Source organism: Cyprinus carpio, chromosome A16, assembly GCF_018340385.1.
Source record: "Cyprinus carpio isolate SPL01 chromosome A16, ASM1834038v1, whole genome shotgun sequence".
NCBI classification, from domain to species: Eukaryota; Metazoa; Chordata; class Actinopteri; order Cypriniformes; family Cyprinidae; genus Cyprinus; species Cyprinus carpio.
In genome coordinates, this window is record NC_056587.1 from 15,893,118 (window position 1) to 15,916,096 (window position 22,979).

Consider the following 22,979-nt stretch of genomic DNA (forward strand, 5'->3'; position numbering starts at 1 on the left):
AAAGTATTTGGGGCGGGGGGGGGGGGGGGGTAGCTCTTTCACAGTGCTACTGTTGCCTGGATATCCGTCCATCCTCATCCTAAGAAGGGACGGCAAATAGCGCCAATACAGAGGGGGTGAAATATTGTTGCATTCAAAACCTTTATGGACTTTGTGAAACACAAAAGATGATCAGCTGTTTTTGTTCATATATTGAAAGTCAATGGGGCCCAAAATGGATGTCTGCATGGATCATTTTTTCAGTACCGCTCCAGAGTTCCTATCCTGACCTCACCTTGTTATATTTGTCGAAGAAGGCAAAAGGAAGGTGCTTTTCAGAATATTCACCTTGCACTGGTAAACTGTTTATTGTGTACTGTGTGTGTGGCCTAATGGTTAGAGAATTGGACTTGTAACCAGAAGGTCGCAGATTCGAGTCTCGGTGCTGGCAGGAGTTGTAGGTGGGAAGGAGTGAATGAACAGTGCTCTCTTCCACCCTCAATACCCATGGCTGAAGTGCCCTTGAGCAAGGCACTGAACCCCCAGTTGCTCCCCGGGTGCTGGATATAGCTGCCCACTGCTCCAGTTGTGTGTTCACGGTGTGTTCACTTCTCACTGCCGTGTGTGTGCACTTGGATGGGTTAAATGGAGAGCACCAATTCCAAGTATGGGTTTTCACTTTCTTTTGTTTTCCAAAACAATTCTCAAGTTGAACATGGCTGAAAAGACATTTATTTGAAACTCCCACTATAAGAACAAAAAACAGACATTTTTCAAAATATCTGCCTTTGTGTTCTGCAGGAAAAGAAATAAATATAGATTTGGACCACACAGGTTTACAGTACATCAAACTTTAAGTTCGAATTGCAATTGTTTGCAAGCTGTTTACTACCTCAATTAAAAAAAATTAAGGCATTCTGAATTCAACTCTTTCAAGAAGCCCAAGTGGCAAGATGTTACATTTAAAAGTGATAAAGGATCATAAGTTACATAAGAAGGACAAGGAACTGTCACAGATATCAGGGCATATAGGAAAAACTATATGTTTCTCCTGTTTCAGAAATGGGAAATCAATTGCACCATGCAAGGCACTTTGGCCCTGAGCTATAGAATCTAGAAACCACAGAAAATCGTTAAGAGAAGTCAAGCATGCATATCATTGCACTATGAGGTCTCACTTGTTCCCGAAGTAGCATTTTTTTCCCGATAGAGCCACTCATAAGTGGCGCAGATGTGGATATGAATGCACTAATATGGCATTGAATACACCATTTCTAGCTGTCTGAGAATCTGAAAGCCGCTTTGCTGTGAACAGCAAATTTATCCAATAAGTCTCAATGTCGTGTTTGTGTCTGAACTTCAGTCACACTAAATCCAATGTTAGGGAATTACTACTAGGATTAACAAGATGATTGGAAGCAATAACAGTCTGAGATGTTTACACAAAATGTAAAACAATTGACATTAAGTAAACTGCTGCTAGTTGGTTACAGAAAGGCCGAGGGCTAAAAACCTTTTTGGAAAATGTTTGCGCCAGGAAGGAAGGAAACTCTATCCTCAGAACACCGATACTACTGACAGACGCTCCCTGCTGGAATATCACTCTACAGAGCACTTTCATGGCAGAATTCTCTTAGCATTGTTCTCTCTCTCCCAAGCATGTCTGGTCAGTCAGTTGATTTGATGACAGGGCTGGGTAAGGTGCAAGCTGGAGCTCAGCAGGCATTTCATTTTTGCAAACAGCCGGGCAACTATTAATAAATTGTGTTTATGGCCCACCACCCTGAGGAGTCCCATCACGCTGCTAGAAAGAGGCTGTCTAGCCTGCTGGGAGAGTGTTGGCTTGGCAACCGACTCTCAGATCCTAAATAGAATAGTGAATATTCCATACATTCTATTGAATATATAGTGATATTCACCAATCGTTAGCAACAATACTGATTTAAGATTCACAATCCAAAACAATTCTCAAGTTGAACATGGCTGAAAAGACATCCACTCGAAACTCATTTTGTCCTGCATATACTTTTTAATTATCATATTTATCAATAATTCATTTTAAATTATTATTACGATTTTGGTAACTCTACAAAATCATTAACATTATTTTATGCATTACGTGCATGCATCATTATTTTTTCACAGCATTTATTAATCTGAAATGAAATACTTTATAAAATTCAAACATTTATATGATGTTCATTTTAAAGTAACTTTCACTGAACTGAAATGTTAGAAATGTCTTAGTATATGTAAAATTAACATTAATATCAATTAATGTTGCAAAATAATTTTTTATTCAATGTAAGCTAATGCATTATTTAATGTTAACACATGTGGTTCGATTGAAAATCATTACTTAAAGAATCACAATGAATCAAATTATCCCACCCCTAGTAATACTTGAGGCTCTGAAGTTATACTAATGGCCAATCTAAAGTAAAATAAGGGTGTACTAGTTATTGTTACACTGGTGCATGCAGGGGGTCTAAATGACTGGTGTCCAGATGTTTTCATCTTTTCTTAAGTTGCATGTGCACCAAGTTCAAGCTAGTGCTAAAGGTCTGTAAATTATGTCCAGCGACATTTAAGCTCATAGAAATGGAAGCTGGATGATCAGATAAACAATGCCAGAAATACATTTACATCTAGAATTCCTCTGATGTTATTTACCGTCTCATATTTCCTGCCTCTGTCTAATCCATAACAATCTGCAAGGTCTGCTGTTATGTAATCTTATACCTATTTCCACAGGCGGGTGTCTAGTATCTCATGTTATGTGCATTATGGTAACAGGGTCGTATTCTAGCACACTCTCCCACAGTCACCTTTTGCCTCATTTTTCTTCTTATGTAGAGCAATTTGCCCAACAGCAGGGCATACATAAACTTACACATGCGTACATGTTTATAGTCTGGCTGTAATCCTATTAATGTCTCACAAAGTAATTTGTTATATTGCAGAGCAAAGCTGTTGTATTAGGTAGCATTCAGGGACTTATTCGCGAAGTCCTGGGAATCCAGTGTAATGTAGAGGTCAGTCAGGGGCTATGTTTTTCTGGCCTCTCGGTTAATGAAGACACTAGACCAAGCACCCCATCCTCATCTACAAGAATTGGCTACTTCGTGGTCACCTGTGCACAATAATTTCTCTGACGTACCTACACTGGGATGCAAGACAATGACCATAACAACATTAATTCTATAGAAAATCATAGAATATCTATTGAATTTTAGCAATACTTCTCTAGTAGATCCCCTGAAAGTCAGTTCTAGTGCACTGCTTTAAAGGGGACATTGCATGCCAATTTTCCACAAGTTGGTATGATACTTTAGGGTCTTCATTAAAAGTCTGTTCCATACTTTGGTTAAAACTCCACATTGATCGTGTAAAACAAAACCTTTTTTCCTTGTCAAAAACAGCTCTATTCACAGTGACCCGTTTCTGTGCATGTCTCTTTAAATGATAATGAGCTACTGCTCATCCCACCCCACTCTTCCATGGGGCATGTCGACACAAGACATGTGAATATATCCATGTATTGCTCATAGGTGGTCTTATTCAAATAGCTAACTATCTATGTAGAAACCTACTGCAAATTGAAACAGCTTGCTGGATGACACAGTATCAGACTCAGACAGCCCATAATAAACTGTCTGCGTGTTTTATTTTCAGCTTTTCTGAGCTGCCAGACAAGCCAGAAAGCGAACTAAATGCAAAAAAAAAAAAAAAAAAAAAAAGCTAAAATAAAGTTGAAAATTTATTCTGATGCCCCCTTTAAATACAGCATACAACACAATCAGTGTAATCAGATTTACAGTCAGATAGCCTGAATTCCTTACAAATGATTCTTATGAATCGTTCTTCTTAGTGAAACAAAACTATATAGTTCGCGACCCATGTAACAAATTACTTTATGAGGTAGTACTTTTTAATGAATCAAAATCATACAGTGTGACCAGTGTAGCCTGATTCACTTACAAATGACTATTATCAATTGGTTCTTTTTAGTTAACCAACAACATACTGCATGACCAGTGTATTCAAATTCATAAACAAATTATCCTTGTGAGTCGGTATTTCTAATAAAACTAAAACATAGGGTTACGTGTGCAACCTGATTCATGAATAAATGACTCTTTTGAACTGGTTCTTTTTAGTGAATCTAAAACATACAGCTTGACCAGTGAAGTCTGATTCCCAAATTAGTGACTCTTAAGAGGGAGTTGTTTAAAAAAAAAAAATTACTGCTTTGAATCAGTCTGACAAATGACTCACTTTCTAAACTGCAAGTTATTATATTCAGTGATATCGGTATCAAAAGTACTGTGTCAGTATTACGGATGTGAACAATTAATTGATAATCGATTAATTGTTGATAAGAGATGTTGATTAAGCAATTTTGCTTTGGGGTGTGTACCCCATAACATAACAATGCGCATGACCATAACAATGACTTCCATAAGCTTACTTGTAAAGTGATTTCTAAAGGTAAAAAATGAACTGCTTCACTCCGTGCTCAGTTAAGACTTTAACAATGGCTCACTGACCTCAGATGAGATAACTGAGACCAGAAACCATGCATCACAATGGCAGTTTTTAATTAAAGATGACTATAAAATACTCTTGGAAAAGGTCAAGAGGAGGGAAAAATTCCTGTGGAGAGAGCCAACGTAGGGTAAAGAAGGAAGACGTGCCAGAAAATCACTATTTCCAACCTTCCTTCCCCACCTTACAACCACTCGATGGGGAAAAGGTTCATGTGACATGTCTGAAATGTATTCACTCAATCAGCACCTTTCTAAAGCTACAAATGTAGGCCATTTTTTGACTTACAGATGATTTGAGTGAAGATGAATGGATTCAGCTTTAACGATGCATTCAAAACTGGTAATAGCTCATAGAGCAAAATTCAGTGGCTGTGACCTGATACTGAGGTGGACTTTATGGAGATTTAGATGTAGTACAAGACTGAGGTACCTAAATAAACAGTGGAAACTTAAGTTCAACTTTGTATTGCCTCAGGTCTCTGAGTTGACAATTAACCTTTCCATAATCAGTCAAAAAACATTCTTAATGTGAATGTGCTGTCCTTTACTGACCTCCAAAATTGAAATTACATGTGTACTTGGTGTGACAGTATCATAAGTCAGTGAACGCATAAGATTTAAGTTTGTTCAGGTGAGCAGAGCAAAACAAAAAAAATGCTGCAAGGAAACGTCTTGATTAATTATCATCGTAAGTTTTCCCTGATAAGCCCTCCTGAATACAGTGATTATTTCTCGAGTAAACTTGGCCCATCTCTTCTAAAACTAAACACTTTATAAAATATGTTTCCTTGGCTGTATTTACTCAAAAAATATTTTCCCTCCGATCTGACTTCTCATTTTAGTGATAAAATACATGCACCACCTACCGCAAATAACTCTCTTATAGAGAAAGGAAACAGAGTACCATTGAGGAAACCTGCACTTCATACTTTTTTAAGGAATTCCACTGGGAGGAGAAGAGAATAATTGAGAGAACACATAAGCTCTCAAGAAAAGAGAGAGAAAAAACCTAAGGCGAGCTGGCTAAAGTGAGCATGGAAAAATACTAATAAATCCTGAATGAAAGTGCCAGTCGACACTGAAAACCCAAATCGAGGGGCTGTGGTTGGACGGCCAACTTTTCAATACAAATAACAGAGCTCAAGATTAAACAGGTGAGATGCAGACGAAAAGGCCACAGTGATATTTCCTTCTTTGAGTGAAGAAGGTTTGGAAATCTAATAAAATTGATGATTTGCAGATGAAATGGAAGATTTGTATCTTAAACAAGGGCTTGTACTGAAAGCAAGAGTAGATCCATATATGCTTCTCCAGTCACATACACTCACCTCTCCTGCAATGTCGCATAGCCATTTTGCATCTCCTGGACTCGGCGATGGTTGGACATAGTATTGTGTCCTTTGGTGGCTTCTTCACAATATGCCGTGTTCGGGTTTCCAGACCCCACTTAAAACCACAGGTTTTGTTTCTTCTGGTGCAGGTCCCCCACTCACTCCACTGGCCCACCTCACAACCCTCTATTGGGTGAAATAGAACTAGAATTTAGAGAACTAGATGATGATGAAACCAGTGATAGAGACTATGAAAGTCTGGATATGGTAAGATACAATACAGTTATATTAGACCTCATAAACAATATCAATTTATTTCATGTTACAAAAATAGGATTTTGAATGTATATTGTGGATGGAAGAATTGAATATCATAAACAGACAATGTTTGTAAAATCTAGCTTAAACTGGAAGCTGTGCTTTGGAACTTATAAGCAGGTTCTAGGTGGTTGAAAAAAGGTTGTTAGCTTGGCATTTGGTGATTGACCAGCCACTATGTCCTAAAAGCCAGCTTTACCACCTTAAATTGGTTTGACCATTTGGTTGCTGGTTTGTTGCTGGTCTAAGATGGTCTACCTAATGCTAATGACTAACTTGGAAAAACTAATGACCATCTTAGCTCGGTTTCAAACCATTTATGTTCTAGAACAGCCACCAGCTTTATCTGGATTCTCCAGTAGGCTTGTATAAAAAGGTTTACTTACCTCCACACTCCATGCTGTCCTCCAGAGGAGCAAAGCCCTCTGGACACTTTTCGAAGCAATGGCCCTTGTGCAAGTAAAAATCAGGCTTGCACTTTGTGCAGAAGTCTTTGCTGAAGCAGGCCTCACAGTTGTCTATCCTACACCCTGTGAAAAAACAAGAGAGACAGACGTCAGTCAGGACAGCAGACAAACCTCCTCATCTGGAGTAGACTGGAGGGTGGGGGAGGGGATTGGTGTGAGAGAGGGATTATGGGTTGGGAAAAAGGCATTTTGATGCCTTGTGAAGCTTTTCTCTTTAGGGGAGTGAAATATTCCAGTGCAACTTCCTCTGACATGCTTGCTGAGCCAGGGAGTGTGGGGTGTGAGAGTTCAGGGCTGCATAGAACTACAAAGATGTGATGATATCCGGAATGAGCAATTACCTCATCATGACCCCTTCACAGAAGAAAGGAAAGCAGAACACCTCCAAGCATTTAAGAGTACAGAGTTAGAAGGAAAGTTTTATTCTCATTCCCTCTCTTGACTGAGCAAGATTTTATGATTTTATGATATTTTACTATCATAAAATCATTGATCGCATAAAATCTTTGCAATTTTTTTTTTTTATCAAGAATGTAGTATAAAATAATTTTTAGCATAAAATCTCAGCAAGAATCTATCATAAAATCATTAAAATAAATTTTTAGCAAATACTGAAAAAGAACATAGGATAAATAACAAATTATTAACAATTATTAACAATACTTTTGCATAAAATAATTAGTAGCATAACATTTGATAAATTATAAAAAAGAATTTAGCATAACATTATTATTCGCATAAAATTTTAGGTTTTCAACAAGAACTTAGCATGAAATCTGTATAAAATCTTAACAATTTCTCACCAAGAGCTTGTCATTAAAATTATTAATATAAATCTGAGTGAAGTTTTAAGAATTTAGCGTAAAATCATTATTACCACAAAATCGAGAAAATTCTTAACAAAAAATTAGCATATAACCATTTTTAGCATAAAAACTGAGCAAAGTTTTAACAACAACTTATCTTAAAATCATTAGGATAAAAAACTTATCATTAGGATAAAATTTTAGCAAATTTTCAGCAAGACCTTAGCACATAATAATAATTAGCATAACATCTTATAAGGTTGTAGTTTAGGCCTAAGTGAAATGATCTAGTCTGGGACATCATGAAGTTCTGCTGTGTTAAGATCAGAGTTGGGCGGAAGGGAAACAAGGGTCAAGACACTGTGAAGGAGGCAATACCGCTGCACCGATCCTCCCACGCCCCGCCTTGCCACAGCATATCAAGGGCAGCGTGCCAGCATGTCATCATGTTGTGACTCTGCAAATAGCACGTCAGGCACAGCGAAATTACATGAGCCACACCAACAGGGCGATGCGCTGGCCTACATAATTAAAAGGAGCCACTGAGAGCTGTCTAATTTATGGTGCTTCTTAAAAGCTTCTTCAGAGGCCCGATTGCCTGATAGGCACTGGATCTCAGAATACAGCTATCCAACATCCATGTGAAACTTGCTGCAGGTTCCACTCAGTTATGTCAGGGCACCTGTTTGTGGCAGGAAGTTGGTAACTTTTACCGGTCCGCAGGTAAGCATGCATTTAAAAAGGGTTTTAAAGAGAAAATCTGGCACATTACAAAGAGATAAAGCTTGTGCTTTAATCTCTGACCCTCTCTGGGTTTTGTGATGGTTCTCACCATCACACCCCCCAATTAGACCATCTCCAGCTAACCAGCCTGTCTCCTAAACTACATTCCTTCCCAACAAATGAGTCCTTCCTCTTTTTTACTTTGAACCCCTGAAGCCTCCGCCCACTTTTCCTGATCTCTCACGCTTTCTTTAACCAGTCCAAAACAATCTCATGCAGAGAAAATAACACACACACACACATTGCACTCCAACAACCATAATCACCATCATTATCACTCCCAGGCCAAAGACTTTGATACGGTATTTTTTGACCTTTTGCAAATTTTAAAACCAATATTTCTAGTCCTGTATGTCCTTAATGGCAAGCAACACTCCTTAAGCCTAATTACATAAACAATAGGTCCAACCTTCATATTTTATTGCTTAATTATTAGCAGAGAGATGACAGAGATGAAATTTTAGGAGAAGTTATGCAGGGATGTTTTCAGCTAGCCCAGTTCTGATTCTGCTTCGCCCTGCCAAAATTTTCACTGGACCCACTACTTTTTCACTGTTATTATTATTTATTTTTATTTTTATTTGTACTTCTATTATTTATTATTATAATTATCCTTTTTAAATTTATAATTCTTAACATTTCTTCTTATAAAAAACCAGTGGGCCATCATTATTGTTGAACACTATTACAGAGACGAGACTCGAATTTGTGATGCCAATATGAGCAGGACTGATCATGTTCACATGCATTCTAACTGCTAAATCATAGTTGCAACTAATGTAATACACACTTAGACAGAACCGAAGAGACACACAGATTAAAGAGATGAGCCGCTTTGTCTCGTAGTTTTGCTGTAGGGCAAGAATGTAAAACATGCCATTCAAAAAGAAAAAAGAAAAAAAAAGAACAACAAAACAAAACAAAAAAGTACATCTTCATCATATCATTGTCTTTAACACCCTTGTCTTTACATCAGCCAAGACACCGGGCCAGAACTGCATCTTTTGTTTGATAAACACGTGCTCTGCCTGGTCGAGTTACGCTGTGCTGTAGAGATCTTGGCGCGGAGTCCGAGGAGAAGAAGAAGGCCACACAGATGGATCCACTCGCTTTTGTTCCCAAAGTAATCAGAGCTCTGGGAGTCTCTGTGTCCCTACATGTCCAGTCTATGACAGGGAGCAACAGCTAATAAATGAGCTTTGTAACAGAAAAGCTGCCTCTGTCCTCCACCTGATATATCGCAGCCATAGGGAGGCTGTCATCACATTCTGGATCGCTTACTTCAGGGAATTGAGCAGGAAAACGTAAAAAGAGCAACTATTGGGAACCGACTCAGACAGTGATTGGACTGACTTGTCATGAAATTGTCATCCATGATCATGTGCAGATGCAGCAATATCAAAAATCGCTGCATTGGAATATAACAAATTAGAAATGCTATATGTGTCTATGAGTAAATCTGGTGAGTTTGGGTTTAAAAGTTTTAACTGTAGATAAAGTTTGAAACCCCTGGGCTAGGTGAAGCCCTACTAAAAAAATAAACTAAAAAAATTCTTGAGATGCAATGAAGGTGGTCTTCCAATAGGATTAACCTTGGTGCCTCTTTTGAAGGCCTAGATGATTACAGGAGGCTAATATGACATAATTAGATCACTTGTTCTCACACACACACATGGGAATAAGGACAGACGGTGGGAATCTGATGAAAGCCCAATGCAAGAGGGACAAAAAATAAGCCTAAACAGACCATTAAAGGAAGATGAAATTGCCTACTCTGCTGCAAACTGTTGCTTGAGATTTATGTTTGTCCTTTATTTCCACTTGGGTTTCAGCGTGGTTTTCAAGTCAAGTGCATGTTGAGTTGAATCATCAAGCTTTAGGGGTGATCTAATTCTGAAAGACTTGTGGCAGGAATGTCTCTCTGCTGTGGTCTGGATGAAACAAAAAAAAACAATAAAGCAAATTATACTGTGGACATTCAAGCCAGTGCCATATTCAAGCGGCTGCAAACCACGTTAGCCAGGGCTGTTTAAAGTTTACTTGATTTTTAAGCAATTAAACATGTTACAGTAACTTCTTTTTCAACTAAAAATCAGCTTTTAAATCATATATGGCAGTGCCTTATAAACAAGGGGTAAATTTGGTAGCCAGACTATGTATGGGTCACTTAACCAATGCATAGTATTCGGCAGCCATCTGCGGTGCAAAATGGATGGCCACGTTCAGGGAGCGCTAAACCCAGGGCCACATTTTTCCATTTCTCAAATTAAAAGTGCCTCACTGAAAGAGCCTGTGCCATCTGATCTGTTTTGTTTATGGTGAACATATCATGTGGTTGACTTTCTCACACCCAAAAATGTCATTTTGTTCTGCCAATGGGTACAACGAGCCCTCTGGGTTATTTATGAGGACCTTGGAGCATCTATTTGCATTGCACTCAGGCAGCTTTCTGCAAGAGAGGAAGCTACTTACAAATTTATTTAGATACTTAAATGATGTTCACCATTTTTCAACCAGTTTTGTGGCTTCTTTGGAAGTCTCAGGAATAAAAAAATGTTCATCCAAACATTGGATTCAGTCTGGTGTTTAGCCAGTGAAAAAGAAATTCAGATTCTGTTACAGAAGTGCAAGCCAAAATTCAAAGACTTGCCAAAATACACAAAGACAGACAACGGGGTAAAACAAGGGTAAACAATGGCAGTATTTTTACAAGATTGAGGAATTTGATGTAATGTTTGGGTTTCAATCGATACAAAGAACTTGCAGAGTTTCTTCTCGACAGGTAAGCTAAACTTTAAGTTAGTATTCATAATATGTTTGACCTTTGATTGAAAGTAGCCTAGTTTTACCTGTTCACGATTATAGACCTGTTAGAGCTGTTTCTGTTGTTGAGTTGGGGAAGATGTGATGTGTGAAATGAGTAATTGCAAAGATTTTCTGAAAACATGCTTTATTTTTGTAGTGACACTAGTAGCACAAAAAAGGCTTATTCCACCTTTAAGTCACACATAAAAATGTATAAATGTCATTGCATTAGCATGTCATTGTATCAAACCAAGTGGGAATATGTACAACAACATATAACAGCACAAATAAATAAATAAAAGTAATTTAAATAAAAACTCATTGTGGTTGTCAAGCATTAATAGTTAAAAGTCCAACTGGTTAGAAAGTCATTCTAAAAGCGGTTGAGAAAAAGTCTAACATCAATTGTTTACAGATGCCACTTGGTTTGATGTTTTGTTTTTAAATGCAATGACATTCATTCCTATTAAGTGTGGCCTAACAGTCGATTTTTTTGTACACCACAATAATAATAACAAAAATGACAACTATTAAAGTCTCTATAAATGTGGAGTATATTAAACTGAACTTTACAAGAGCCATCTAAATTCTCAGTGACCAAACAGACCTGTAAAACTGGGTTAAGGATAGTTGTACCACTTACACTGTCTGACAAATGCAGTTCTCTGGTGTAAGAGTAAGAAAGAGGAGCCAACAACAACTGTTCATTTGCAGGTCCCAAATGACATCACTTTAACTGCAACCCATTCTTTCCCAGAGGGTACAGGACTCATTACCTCATTAGACGGACATATTGTGGAATTGTGTTGATTCTTTAACTACATTTGGGTACCACTTTAAGCAACTAAAGTCCTTTCGTGTGGCTGAGGTCCACCTTGGTCCCACTGGATTATCAAAACTACCTGTAAAACTCAGAAGCTTAGGAAGGTTTCGAACAGACTTACTCAAGTTCCTGCATTTGACCATTTAAATTAGTGACAAAGTGGGAATAATTACAACAACAGAACATTAGGAACAGATTTTACAATACCAGGGATGATAAAACATAGTATCAAATTGGATGAATCAATTATCCTTGACATATACTAGTCCTGGATGAACTGTGATATTTGAACTACACGTCTAGGATATTGGCAATCAGAAAGCTTTAAAAGGGTTTCCATATGAGTAAAGAGAGAACTTCACATGTAGACAAACAGGAGGTCATCTGGGACCAATATATTTCATTCAGTGGAAGGCTTCTTACTAGCATAGGCTATAAATCACATGAAAAATAATTCATAAAGTCATAAGTCAGCATTAAAACTCACAGCCCTGCCTCCGTGAAGAGAAGTATCAGTATGCTGTTAAGTACCTTAATGGCTGCTGTAAAGGTTATGGTTGAAACTAGTCTCTACTTGCAAGTTTTGTCCTAATTCTCAGTCTTGAACCTTTTCATGTATTCGTGAGAAAGAGGGTGTGGGGGGTTTCCTTGTGGTGACACTGAAAGACTTCAAATGCAAAAGGAGAAAAGGAGGGTCCAAGATCGATGAGGAAGTGGGCTTTCACTTTGCAACATGTGGAAAAACTGATGGTACCATCACACCATTTCTCTCTACATTCAGAGTATCTTTTCTAGCATTTATCTCTCCTTCATCCTTCCCACATGCTCTCTTTATCTGGTTAGCTTCAGTGGTAGGCTGAAGCAGTGTATGGGAGCAACTAACCAAAAGCAGAGAGGCTACTAATTTATGATCATATTTTATCGCAAACACAGTCAAACAATTTAGTGAGATCAGGTAATAATTAAATATGCTCTCCAAGTATGACTGTCTCAAATAAATCTGTAAAGACTATTTTAGCAAGTTTCTTCACTCAAATGGTTCATTTTAACAAACTATTTAAAAGAAGAAGAAGAAAAAAAAACACTCAATGACAAATTAATATGAATCAACGGTCAGTTGTGTTTCTGCAACTCCCTGCATCTTTGCAATGAAATAAGTATTGTAATATTACAGCAAAACAGCTAAATCCAGCTTTTTGTTAAAGTTTTCAAATCAGTTATTTAAAATAAAAGTTTTATTTTTTTTATTTTTTATTAGTTGTATTCACTGCAAATTTAATTGTATTAATACACGAGGTATGATGTTGTTACACTAATTGATATCCTACGTTTTTGTGCCAGATAATTTCTACTCTTAAAGAGACAGTTCACCAAAAACTGAACATTTTGTCATCATTTACATACCCTCATGTCATTTTAAACCTGTGTGACTTTTTTCTTCTGTAAAACAGTGTTATTTTAGTGTTTATTGATTAATTAATTGATTTATTGATTTATTAATTAGCTTTTTTTCAATTTTATTTATTTTATTTTTTTGGTTATGTTTTAGTAATTTTGTTATGCATTTTTGTAATTTTTACTAGATTTTTTTTTGTTGTTTTGTTTTGTTGTTTTTTTATTCTTAAAACACATAAATTCTAAAAATGCCCGTAAAAACGTATGTGAACAATTGTGTCAGATACACTTTTTATTCGATAAGAAAAAATGTGCATAAACTACGATCGGAACACATTTACCAAATAAAAATCCTCCATGCACATCAAAAAGTCATGTGACTTTGTGCTATGGGATGGGATACCTGGACTAACCAGCGGAACCATGCTGCACAGCATCTTAAATGTTGTTATGGTCTTTTCTATATGCCTGAGCAAAGCCTGTCATCAAAGTATTTCTGTATAATGGCCTCCCAGAACTGTCTTACACGACTGTGTTCCCAAACAGCAGCATCCGTCTCCAAAAGCAATGACCACATTTATTGTTTTGTCTGCTCGTTCTCGTTCAAGTAATTTATTATATATGAAAATTATTATATTCAGAGGCTTCTCCTACTTTTCTTAGTGTTATATAGTACCATTGTATCAGGAGATGAAGATTTTGTCCTTTTTGATGGTGCTTAATTCGCAAATGTTTTATGCAATATTCAAATTTTGCACATAAGTTAAATTCTCAACTTTGGATGGAAACATAGCTATTGACATAAAAGTGAGTAAATGATGACAGCAATTTTTTAATTTTGGGTGAACTATACCTTCAGGTCAATTGACCCTTTGCAAAGACTTTAGTTACTGTTGCTATGTCCATCGAGCCATGGTGCTCTCACGCCACACATCATGTTCTTGCGCAGTGAAAAATACATCGCAGAGCAAAGAGGACACTGACAATGCGCCGACATTCAAGACAGAGCAGGTTACTTTTGGTAATCTCAGCTATAGTCCCAGTTTTTTAATTTTGTCATTTTTTAAGAACTTCAAACAATAAATACCTTTTTGTGGCTCTTTAATGTGTCGTAACAGATCGCTGTGGCGCCTCAGTTCAAACGTCACGTGCACCGATTAACCTCTTTACTAGTTACAACACTAAATAAACATGAATGAACATCTTGTTTCAACCACAGAAAGATGTCAGTACACACTATTTTTCAAGTTCAAATCCACAAACATTAATCTACTCCTGTCTGGTTTGTTTGTCAGACAAAATGATTATGATTGGTCAGATCGTCTGTCAATCAAATTCCCGGCAAAGGGTCAATTATACAATGTTATAATTATATATTTAAACTACAAGTAGCTTGTAGCTTGGAAACAAAGTAAGCTTGGTTTCAAAGTAGGTTCCAAACACTGGGCTCATCTTCTCACAGAAGAGCCTTCCTTCTACTCATTCGAGATGCTTGAGTCACGCATATGATGCTCACTAGAGGTAGGTCTGTGCATTCAATCTGTTGAGCGGATTTCAAAACGGCTCGACTCCACCCCATGGCTCCAGCAGAAGAGTCTGCACAGATGTAGTGCAAACCTGTCTCCTCTTTGCTTTTGTTTTCGCTCAGGCCCGGCAACTCTGCAAAGCATTCTTAAACGAGATAGGATCTCACACAAACACACACACACACACACTTAGGGTCTAATGATAAGCAGCTGCTGCTTAAGTGATTTCAGAGCCTGTTTTTTTAAAAACATGATCAACTCCAATTGAATCCACCATTCCAGGCTCTTGGAAGAACCAAGTCGTGCTGAAAACATGGACAAGAGTGAAAATGGAGTGACTTTGAATGGCTGATGTGTGTTTGAAATTGTTCCCAGTGACCCAATGATTAGTTCTTGCACTAACCCTGATAGAACATCCCATTATGACTGACAGACACGAGGAGCTTAGCGAAGACGACAGAAAAAGCATAACTGAAGGAGGAGGGTCAAATGCGAAGCGGGATTACAAAGTCACAACTGAAACAGCGATCACATCAAAGTAGGCTTTGCGCAGAGATTTGATGCTACGTGACAATGTGAGGTTTTGTTCTGAGAGAAGTTCTCCATGAAAGGAATCCAGATTAACTGGCCACATATCAGTATCATTTAAAATCAAAATTCACCCAGGACAACGAATGGTTGGAGGACACAGTCTCAGAAAACAGCATGTCTTTTTCCACAGCTTAAGAGCTTGACTACTTCAACAAAATGTAGGTTGATGATTTTGATTAGCGGTCGAGAATGGGAAAACTCTATAATGTTATATAGCCTCAATTGGTACACCCATTTTATGGTAAATGAGGCGTTTAAACATTTCCCCTCCTGGTCTTTTGATAAAATTGGAAGATAAATCTGTATCAAATTTGTTGAGTGAAAAAAGGCCTCATTACATACAAGGGTTTCTGTAAAGCATCTGGGTTTATTAGTATTGTAGGTCCTGACACACTCCTCTGAGGTTCTAAGTCTGTCTGTCAGGAGTTTGGCTTAACAATCCAACGAGTTAGAGTTTTGTTTTCACATGAAACACAAAGCCAACACCTCAGGCTTTTCACTTAACCTCAAAGGTCCAGAGTGTCTCAGGCCTGGCACAAATGTTAAAATAAGGTAATAAAATACAGGGCATGGAAGGAGAGGGATACACGGTTCCAATAGGACTATTATATTGCTATCAGCAGACAAATATAAGAATTTTGTTTTCCTATTTTGCTATTGTTTCTAAGCATTGGGGACGTCCAACAGCCAACTAGTCAGTTAATGAAATCGTATAAACATCCTCCTATGCGTATTTAGAGAAATCACATATGCTGTAGACTACACATCAACACAATGTTCAGTCAGTGCACAATGTTACAATTAGATACAATGATACAAGCAGAACTTCTGGATGCTGTTCTATTCCACATTGTAATTTAGTTTTTAATTGTTATATGGCACCATGTTCTCTTTGTGGGCAAGGATTTCCCTAAGACTGATCCATCAATATGTTTAGAAGAGGTTTAGGTTGCATTCAGAGTATAGAACAATTTGACAATTTAAAACTAAAGTCTGTTTTTTCAGTTGCCTGAACAGCAAGTTGATTTTGGAAATATGAAGTTTTGCACATCCCTAATTGTTGCATTCACAATGCAATATAAGTTTGCTAAGAAAACAGTTTTAAGGGACCTACATGATCTAAGCATGTCAGAAAGCCTTTAAACCAATAATGGCACATGGAAAATGCTGGGGAAAAAAGTCAATAAACAGATTTGTCAGTTCACTCATAACAAGTTTACAAGGATTTTGAACATCAAATACAAGGCAGTATTGCTTCACTTTAAGTATTCACAGTACGTGACCACATAAATATATTTTTACAGAGCTAAGCTCTCTCTCAAATCCATGTTAAACCAGCATGTCTGTGCATTAGCATTCACACACCAGTGCTACAAATAGGCAGTGTGTGTCTATGTGTATGTAAGTGCGGAAGTGTAGTAAGTGTGCAGTAGGATCTTACTGGAGCACATGTTGATCTCTGTCCCACGCATGCCATAGTAGCCTGACGGACAGGCATGGAGACACTCGCCATACTGCCTCATCCTCTCCCTCCTCAGGAACAGGAAGAGCTTGGGTTGGCAGTTCATACACCCGTTGTCCTTGGAACACACCGAGCAGCCTTTACAGATGGGATAAGCTCCATAGCTAGCTGCAATAAAGCAAGACAAAAAACAGATAGGTTTACCAGCTAATAATGCCAAAAAATGCTAAAGTAACATCTCCTTTTGCCAACACTTTCCATTTTATGAGCACATGCCACTTGCGATTTCAGTACAAAAATGGTGAATATAAAATACAGCCGTCAGCTGTTTATGTGTATATAAAAGAAATTAAATGCTAAAATACATTTCAGAAGCAAGTTTCGCGTCTGTTGTAAAACATATGCATTTTAATAACTTAGCTTCAACCTAGCCAAATTATAACATTAAAATACACAAGAAATTGTCAGACTGTCTTTATTTCCCCTTGAATGTAATCTATTTTCCATTCTAATATGCAATAGTTTAACACTGACACTTGTATGCAAATGTGTATTGAATAGTAAACCAATTCAAATGCAATAAATACTGCAGCTTTCCTTAGTGTTTTGGTGGGAGATGCTAAAATACATGAAAATTGCATTCCATATGGATTTAATATAAAATGCAAGATTGTTTACTTAAATACAGGACTATCAGCAACCCAAATCTTGACCTAGTAGGGATATGCAGAATGTACTTAAGTAGCAAAGCAAAAGCACACATTTTTACTCAAAACAACTTACTGTACACTTACACTTACTGAGGTTAAGTGCCTCGCTCAAGGGAACATGGTGATAGCTCACGACTTGTGTCTTGCAACCGAACCAGCAACGTTAAGTTGTAAACCACTACACCACAGAGCAAGCTAACTGCAAAGTGCTCTGTTGAACGGTTAAACGTGTGGCGCTAGAGGACTGTCACAGACATTTTCATTGACACATAAAACTTTCACTGACTAAAGAAACTGTCATTACTGTGACACTAGCGAGGCCTGATGTTTTTGCAGAGGAAACCATTTTTAATGTGAGCAGCACAGTGATTTGATTCAAAGCTCAACTCCTGTATGTAGAGTTCAGACAGCCGCTGAAAGCCCAAAACCACATCGACTCTGTGCAGGATCATGTTGCTGGTAGAAGACAAAGAAGCCAGTAACGACCATACCGTTTCACAATAAAGGTCTCTTAATGTAAGTTCCTTAGCGTCCCCTTTACAGGAAAATGTCCTTGGGCGCACACAATAGCTGCAAACCAGAGACATTATTATTGATTGAAGCCAAGTTTTAAATATCACAAACCGAGATAGAGTAACAGTCCGAACTGGTGACCCACCACAATCCTTTATAAAATATCATGCACTTCGCTGACCTTTTTCCCCATTCCCTTTTTCCCCTCATCTTTTCTTCAGTCTGAATAAATAATTGAGACAACATTGAAATAGCTTCTGCATGGCTTACACAAACTTTGTTTTTTCGTGTTAAATAATAGGCGACATTCATAAACATTTTCCATAAAATTATACATACAAAGCATTGAGAGAGATGGACAAACCATACAGTAGGAGTGAAGGTTTGCTATTTGAAATAATTCTTACTATTCTCAAACCTTCATCATTAGGCTGTGTCAATCTGCTCCTTAGATGAGCAAGTTTTCGTCGATGCCTCATTGTACTAGAAAGTTTGCTAGCTAGAAATTCCCAGAATGCACCTTAGAATCAGTAAGCACTGGCAGCTCACTATATTCATGGCAAATGTTGTCATGTTTATGCCAGTGTTCAGCTGAACAAGGTCCTTCATAGTGCTGAAAACTGTATTAATGATATAATAGCGGGTGAAATAAGACAACCTCTTTAATGCTAATGCTAGACTTAATACAATATAATCCAATTACTATTTTTCTATCTGTTGTTGTGGAGGTAGTTCTTTAAAATATCAGTGATGTAAAATTATAAAACTGCATTCTTAATCATCAGACAACGTTTATTGTTATCTATATGCCACACAATCAAAACTATATGCTATACACACAGTCAAATTTACATTGTAAATAGCAGCGTTGCCAATCAGCTAGTCCACAACAAAAAGCCCAAGAGCTGATTAAGATGTCTACATCAAGAGAAAAATATTTACAATATCTTTTGTATGTATCATGCTGTTTTTATGGTAACAAAATATAGACAACTTTATTGTGTAGCTTGTTTCATGCCACATGACATCACTGTTTTTATAATGAGGAAATGACCTGGACACATTTGTTCCCAAACCACACATAAAGGCATATGTTATACAGTTTGAACATGTTTACAGAAACCTGACATTCACCGTAAATTGGTAAGAATCTCCTTGACTCAGCCCACACTTCAGACCTAATTGCGATCGTAGTGCAGAGAACGGGGGGAAACCAGGACTGGCATGAGGTTGGAACTTTAAAAAGCTGAGAACTATCAGAGCGTTTCCCTTATTGAATTTCCCTAATTGAAGGTGGTATGGCAATATCACAAACTGTTTCCCCTGTTCCTTAATCATAGCGGTGTTATTTCTTTCATCCCACTGTCAGAGGCAGAGCCGTTTCAGCAAAGCCTTGCGGCAGATAAATGGTTTCTTTAACTACTGCTGTCAACATGAGCTTGAACAACACTATTGACCTTGAATGACTGCATATCAGCGCATTGATCGCTTAGCATGGTCGTGCCATTTACCTCATCACCTTAGGTTGTTATCAGTTGTATGGCATGACATTCAGATCTTGATGGGGTTGTGCTATCACTGGCCTAGTAATTATAAATGGAAAGAGTAAGAGACGTAAGATGTTTTTTGTCTCATTCAAGATTTTTGGATCAGCAGCATGTCTGAGGACGGCTTTCCCAGCTCTGACCACAGGCATGTCGAAAAGGAGGCGGGGATCTGGTGCGTCTAGGGCAAGGATGTCCAAGAGCCACCCTTGAGGGCCCAGTGCTTCCACATTTTACGGAAATCTTTTCACCGCCAGCTGATTTATACCTGAAGCTATGACTGGAGTCTTTCATTCCACATCGTATTTTCATCAATTCATAGACGGGATCACATTCAAGCTCTAAACCAGAAAATATGATGGCTTTCCAATATCACTGTCAAATTGGGTTTTAAAGAGACACTGAGATCCAAGAGGGGAAACAAACAAGAAAAAGTGCCTCAGTGGGACCCTATTCATATTCTGCATTCAACTCAATTTATAGTTTATGTATAGGCATTTATTCATCTTATTTGTGCAGCAATTTGCCCTCGTTGTTTCAAATGAAAAAAAAAAAAAAAAAAAAAAAAACAGTCCAAGAAAAGCCGAATGATCCAAGTGGCTTTCATACATGCAAACAACATCTCCGTCTATGTTTTTAAGTCACTCTAGAATGCTAATTATCTAAGTGTGTCGGTCTGGCAGAATTAAGAGTTCTACGTAAATTACAGTGGATAAGCCTAATTTGGCTGCTAAGAGTGTTTTTTGTTCCAAGAATCATACCAGCATGAGCTTTAAACTTTACCATAAGTCTGTCATGTTATCCTGCTGAAGTGTAACTTATTCTGGCAAGCGTGTATTATGGAACTAAAGAAGAATTATTTCTTGTTGACTTAAAAAAAAAAGAGAGAGCAGATGAACGCATTTCTTGTTTTAACGTCACAAATCCACCCCTGAACTGAGAACAAAATAATACATCAGGCTTTATACTCACAGTCTCAATTTCTTATCCAAATTTCAATTTGTGTACAATTATTACTGATCCAATAAAAACAAAGTATAATATCTAACACTAACAGATTTTAAAGGAATGCTTCACTTAAAAATTAAATCCTATTTGCGTTCTTTCGCAACATTGGACCTCACTGTCTTTTAATGTACGGACAAAATAATGCAAAGACATTTTTCAAAATATCTCCATTTGTGTTCCACAGAGGAACGAAAGTCACAAGTTTCAAACAATGAGGGAAAATCACTGAATTTTAGGTTAACTATTCCTAGACTGTTGATATGCATATTAGATGTGCACATCAATGGCAGACAACTTACTGAACTTGATTACTTGTGTTCCTGTGGCTCAGTGGTAGAGCATTGCGTTGTAGGTTGTGGGTTCGATTCCCAAGGAACACATGTTAGGTAAAAAATGTTAGCCTGAATGCACTGTAAGTTGCTTTGGACAAAAGTGTCTGCTAAATGCATAAATATACAAATGTATTTACTAAATTATTAATTAAAATGTGTAAATGAACAAATAGTCATTATACACTGTAAAAAATGAGTGTAATTTCAACTGTAAAATATTGAATATTTGCGCTACGGAAAAAGTTAATAGGTTAACAGTAAGTTCCTGTACTATATACAGGGAAAAACTGTAAAAGATCTAACCAGACATTTCATGTAATTTTACAGTAAAATGCTTACAATACAATTTTTAGAAGTAAAAAAAGATCAAATCATGTATAATTTACAGTAAAAAAAAAACAAAAAAAAAACTGTAAACTGATATTCCCAGAATTGCCTGCGTGACACTCATGTTTGTTATTAGTTGTTGATTTATGTTACATCTTCTGTTGTTTAATGAATGTTTATTTTATTATTTAAGTGTCCTGTGTGTTACCATAATGGTGTTTAGTGTTTGCATGAATAACTCTGTGCACCTTCTGTATATACTTCAGCTTGTGGAAAAGCTACTTGTGATAAACTGATTCATCATATTGCTGTCTCTTTTACCACTTGCATTATTATGGTGGTTGTCAATTTATGTTAAAGATACAAAACAGATTTTAGTAGCAGTGTGCATTGTTGAACTTACACGTTTACAATCAAATATAATTGTTTGTAAATTACAGTTTTATACTATAAAATTTAGTTTGTTCTGTAAATGTTTTTACAGGTTTGTGCAATTTTTTTTTTCCAACCACAGCTGCCAAAATTATATTGTAAAAACTACAGAACTTTTTTTTATTATTATTATTTTACAGTGCAAGTCAAGGCATATTAAAGCAATTTTTCAAAAATATACTTAAAATAAGAATCAAAATATCAACTGGGGAAGAAAAAAGGACAACATTTAACTTTGCTGAAATAGATGCATGTACTTATTATTATTAATAATAATGCTGAAATGCAAATTCTGCAGCAAGAACCTTCCTTATTTAAATTGAGCATTTGTCAGCCTCTGCTGTAAGTGCATATGGGTAATATGAGATGGCTTCTGTAACACACTGTAAATTATAATGGATAATTACATTTCATAATCAATGTAATTATGCAGCTTCACACACATATTCAATAATAAAATAGGTTTTCCCCATAACAAAGTGAACAAGTTTACACTAAGAGCATGGGACAAATGTTTCACAAAATCAAAATATGTAAGTGCAGTCTTTCATCATTCATTAAACAATCCAATCCATACTTTCCTACTTTCATCTGTAATAGGCACATCCCTGTTGACATCTTCTCTCAGGAACATCAAATGACAAGTAAGCTCATAAATATTCATCTACAGACATTAGAGCAATGAAATATAACTTAAAAAGAAGTGAAAGATCTATCCAACAATATTCTCCACTAGTTTCACTGTGCCCAGTTTCTGTAGGGAGACTGTGGTTCATTCAGGTAAATGCAAAATTCTTGGTCCTTCATTCATGCGAATCATAAACTCATAACACAACATATGAGGGCATTGTTGGAGTGTGTTGCCTTTATTCAGCTTTGGCTGGCTTTGTTTTGAATTCTCATCAACAGTAATTACAGAGTGACTGAAATCCAACAGAAAAAAAATGGCAATGGCAAACCCCCACCTCAAACAAACACTCACAACACTGCCAACAACCTCCAGTGATCTCTCTTTCTCACACTCACAAATACCAATGAAATCATACGATGACATCATCCCTGTCCCTACAATCTCAAAGATATCATGGGTCATATGATAATGATATGTCAAGATTCAAAGCTGTAAAAAGTTCAAATACAAGTAACTCTAGAAGAGGAAGAGGAACCTATGAAGAAGTATAGTATCTACAACACTGAGGCTAATTTACTGTTCGTTGAATTAGTGAGAATTGTTTGAAAAACAGATCATTCTCTGTATCTCTCTACATAAGCCATAA

The 22,979-nt window shown here is 37.0% G+C and overlaps 1 protein-coding gene across 1 annotated transcript in view; it reads right to left on the minus strand.

The window, feature by feature from the left end:
* LOC109092825 (R-spondin-2-like) overlaps positions 1 to 22,979 on the minus strand; it is a 53,400-nt gene that overhangs the window by 13,634 nt on the left and 16,787 nt on the right. The window contains exons 2-4 of the mRNA XM_042772944.1: positions 16,816 to 17,004; positions 6,565 to 6,708; positions 5,858 to 6,046 (exon numbers count right to left, since the gene is read on the minus strand). Of these exons, the coding sequence (XP_042628878.1) occupies positions 5,858 to 6,046; positions 6,565 to 6,708; positions 16,816 to 17,004 (522 nt within the window). The remainder of the gene's footprint in view (positions 1 to 5,857; positions 6,047 to 6,564; positions 6,709 to 16,815; positions 17,005 to 22,979) is intronic.